Source organism: Silene latifolia, chromosome 11 (genome assembly GCF_048544455.1).
Source record: "Silene latifolia isolate original U9 population chromosome 11, ASM4854445v1, whole genome shotgun sequence".
Taxonomy (NCBI): Eukaryota; Viridiplantae; Streptophyta; class Magnoliopsida; order Caryophyllales; family Caryophyllaceae; genus Silene; species Silene latifolia.
The window spans coordinates 13,499,762-13,503,877 of NC_133536.1; the positions used below are offsets into that span (position 1 = coordinate 13,499,762).

The window sequence follows — 4,116 nt, forward strand, 5'->3', positions numbered from 1 at the left end:
ATACCAAAGAAAGAGTCGCGAAAAGCTACAACAAGACTCAAAAGCCAGGTATTCGGGTAGGAGACCTTGTCCTCGGGAAAGTCTTCCAAAACACAAAAGAAAAGAATGCTGGCAAATTGGCCCCAACCTGGGAAGGTCCCTACCTGATCGACTCAATAGTCGGCCAGGGAGCCTATAGATTACAAACCCTGGAAGGCGAAATGATCCCAAGAGCTTGGAACATTGCACACCTAAAAATATTTCACATATAAAATATATCTCCCAGTTCAGGTATAATCTTCGTGTTCACATTTCCTGCCTAGCCTGATTTGAAATTACATGTATGATACTTGCCATTACATGAATAAATGCAATACATGATTTTTTACGCTCAAATACTGATCCATGTTCCATATCTTTGCAAAGTAGAATCTTCAATACTTGTTTTTTCATACTGCATTTTATTTAAAACAAATCTTAAAGATTGGGGCTACCCCACCAAAGCGTTCAACTAATATCCAACGATATCCAAAATTCAAATTGCAAAATAGGCCTTATAATACCGAGCTCAACTAAAAATACAAACCTGGAAAATCTATTCCCGGATTGTATAAATGGGTCATAAGCCCTCCCAGCATGTGCAAGGGACATAAGCCCTCCAGACATGTGCAACTACCCCACCCATAGTATATTAAAATCGCCGTATCCAAGATAAAACTCGGCTCGATCGATCGAATAATCGGCGATCCGATGACGTGTCCAACATCACAAAAGTACCTTGTCAAAACACAAAAAGAAACAAAACAAAGACCAAATATTTATTCGTCAAAATAAGTGGCCTTACCACACACCTAAAAACACCCATTCCAGAACATTCCCCCCGGATGAGTCAAAAATACTTCTAAATATTCACTCCAGGGACATTCCCCCTGGATAGACCAAAACCAAAAAGAAAAAACTAAGCTACTTTTGAGCCGACCCGACTCACAACCATCCGCCATCTCCGATTATCGACTTTGCCTTGGAGGAGGAGAATCCACTTCTTCTTCTTGACCCATACCGGCCAAATCGGGATATTGAGTGTCCAAAGCCATCTCATCTCGGTCCGGATTCCAATTAGCCCTGTCGATTCTGGATCCCTCATAGCATCAACCCGGCCTTTCCCGAAGAAGTACCGAGCAAAGATCGCCAACCGCGCTTCCACCAACTCCTTTTCAGCTGCAAGCTCCTCGTTCTTTCTTAACTGATCTTGCATTGCCTGCCTCTCAGCCTCCAACTCTTGCCTGGCAACCTTCTCAGCGTTTTTTGCAGCCACCTCACAAACTATAGCAGCCCTGACCGACTCCTTGGCTGTCCCCAACTGAGATTGGAGTACCACTTCATTACCCCTGGATGTGTGCAGGTCACGGTTCAGCCTATCCAGCTTTTCCTCCAAATTAGCAACCTTGGCCTGTGCATCCCTAAGCTGGCAAGCAGTAGCCAGCCCGGCATCCAACCCCTGCATACATACGAAATCAATCAGCCAAACACAAGATAAAACAAAACGCACATAAACAATTAAAAATATCCCTTTACAACTTACCTCCCTGGCCTGGGAAGCAAGAAAAGTCAGAATAGAAACCACCCTGGTAGACGACTCAAGGGTATTAGCAGACAATAGCTGGTCGCTCATCTTTGCAGAAAACTCATCTATCCGAGCCCGGGCATCATCCATGTCATCAACCCTAGCAGGCACCTGCCTTATACTCCTGAGAGGCTGAGCTTGAATAGGCTCTTTGTCTCCCTCTTCCTCTTCCAGAATCACATCTTCCCTCTTCCTTTTTTTGAGCCTGGACGACCTCGGCGACACTATCCCGGCAGATCTTGGGTAGGCCGGGTATCGAGAGACCAGAATATCAAGTGTCTTGTCACTCCCACTAGCCTCCCGGCTCTTGGACTGCATCAGCAATCCTAGCCACCCCACCTTCAATTCTTTTGCGAAAAACGGCGGCCACCTAGCGAGAAGACCTAAATACTGAATATATAAAAATACATATATATGAGTGTCAAAGAAGAAAACGACAAGAAGATAACAGATAAGCATAAAAATATATAGAAGACGTACAGGAAAGAGCAGTAGAACTAGGCTTGCCTTTGGGTACTTTAACCCCAATCAACTTGGTCTTCATATACCGGCAACAATTCCCCGCCTGCAAGCAAGCTGGCCAGGTCCTCTCTTCCTCGGGAATAGCAAGGAAAGCATCTATCCTTGCAACGACTCTTCATCTAGAGGATCATGATTCCAATCAGGAGCTACAAACATTACAAGAACAAAATATACAGGTAAGACTTATATACCTCACTCTCATTCAATATAGCTACAAGTTAAAAGTACAGAAACCTACCACTCTCCAAAGGAGGATATCTCAGTAATCAAAGCCCGATCCCGAGTCTCATCCGGATAAACAGAAAGTCTTTGCCCAACTCTTGTCATCTCCAGAGTCCAGGTTAGTAATCAATGGAGTCATCTTTGACTTAATTCTCAAATTAAAACGACCAACAGAAGGATTTTTAAAGTGATATACTGCCTTGATATCATTGAGAGTAATCACAAGATTGTGTTTAGCACACAAATTTTCTATGGAATGAACAAGTTTCCAAACCATCGGCATAATCTGAAAAGGTGACACTTCCATAGCACGGATGGTGTCAATCATTAAAGGAGTAAAAGGTAACTTACACCGCTTTGAATGCCCATTCGAAAATACAGAACCAACCAGGTGACACCCGATTAGCCCTAATCGGACAAAACTCGAGAATCCATACCTCGGTCGATTCAGAATTATTTTCTTCTCCCTTAATATCTTGTCATAATTTGTTTTCAACAAGTTCTCTTCAGAAAGTAAGGATCCAAAGATTGAAGGGCAAAGGTGAAAAACAGAATCCTGGTACTTAAAAGCCACAAAGACGAAAGCGGTGGATCAATCTCCATCACTTCTTCTTCTTGGACGTCTATAGATTCAGGCTCGCAGCAGCAGTCGATGCAGGGCGTTTCTTTGCTCCCATGTTTTCAAGTGTTTGATTTATTGTGTTTAAAATTGTCAAGAAAATACAAACTAGCAGAACAGGATTACTGAGAAGTAGGGAAGAATTTCAGAAGAATTTCAGAAGAATATTTAGCAAAGAAAGTGGAGGGAATTTGGTAGAAAATAATCTTGCCCTAGATACCGTATTTATAGAAAAACTATAACGGTGTGAAAACCCTAGGGATTGCAAAACTCTCAGCATGACATCACCTAGCCGTTATAGTGTTCAACGGTAACTAGGAGTCTAAGAGTCATTTATTAAGTGTAAGTCTTTTTATTATTCAGCCCGGTAAAATTGACATCTCACCCCTGGCCTGATCCAGCACGGGTAAAATGTCAAGGGGCAATTGTTAGGCCCAGATTTGCCTGGCCTGACCATAGCCTGGCCTGACCTTACAAGGCTGATTGAAGAAAGCGAAGACCGGACAAATCTAACTATTATTTAGCTGTTGAAGAATATTATGGTAGGCAGGCTACTAAGTCCTGCAAGAAAAGCCGATGGCCGGTACAAAAACAGACTTGGCGATTATTAAAGCAGCCTGGATTGAAGAGATAAACGAGAAATACAAGTTGTACAAGTCAAATAACCGTGTCCTATACTCAAGGAAGACCAAGTCCAACCAAAAGACTCTATCAATTCTGAATTTGGACGGAAAGAAGAGAAAGAGCCCAAGGGTCGTTAAAAGAAGAATAAGTCAAGCGGATTAATAGGGGGCATGCCCTATTAATCCGGCAACAACTCCTACCTTTGGGGAGAACGTTATTCATTTGTAACGTTGTTTATTGTAACGTTGAGAGTACTGTAGAGAACTATAAATAGCAGAATCTAAGCAATTGTAAGGGGATTCATTATTACTTACTTATTTTACACCTTATTTCTTTCTACTCTTGAATATTCAGATTTACTTACAATATTGTACTCGGCTTATCAAGATAATAAAACACTATTCCCTATACTTAATTCCTTCTTTATTATTTACTCATATTATTCCAAACGTATAGAACTAGATACCCTGATTACTATATCATCAAGCCGGATTCCTTCCAGGAAAATCCTGCTAAAACAATGGGT

At 41.9% G+C, this 4,116-nt stretch overlaps 1 protein-coding gene across 1 annotated transcript; it reads right to left on the bottom strand.

The window, feature by feature from the left end:
- Positions 1 to 777: 777 nt before the first annotated feature.
- On the bottom strand, positions 778 to 3,778 carry LOC141612716 (uncharacterized). The gene is made up of 4 exons (XM_074431498.1): positions 2,364 to 3,778; positions 2,111 to 2,271; positions 1,562 to 1,993; positions 778 to 1,477 (listed from the first exon to the last, which is right to left on the bottom strand). Exons 3-4 carry the CDS (start codon positions 1,919 to 1,921, stop codon positions 938 to 940), a joined length of 900 nt encoding a protein of 299 aa, XP_074287599.1. The 5' UTR covers positions 1,922 to 1,993; positions 2,111 to 2,271; positions 2,364 to 3,778; the 3' UTR covers positions 778 to 937.
- Positions 3,779 to 4,116: the final 338 nt, after the last annotated feature.

Coding starts and splice junctions, on each gene's coding strand:
- LOC141612716 (XM_074431498.1), bottom strand. CDS start 1,921: ATGCAGTCCAAGAGCCGGGAGGCTAGTGGGAGTGACAAGACACTTGAT. Junction 1,478..1,561: donor TTGCTTCCCAGGCCAGGGAG/GTAAGTTGTAAA, acceptor GTATGTATGCAG/GGGTTGGATGCCGGGCTGGC.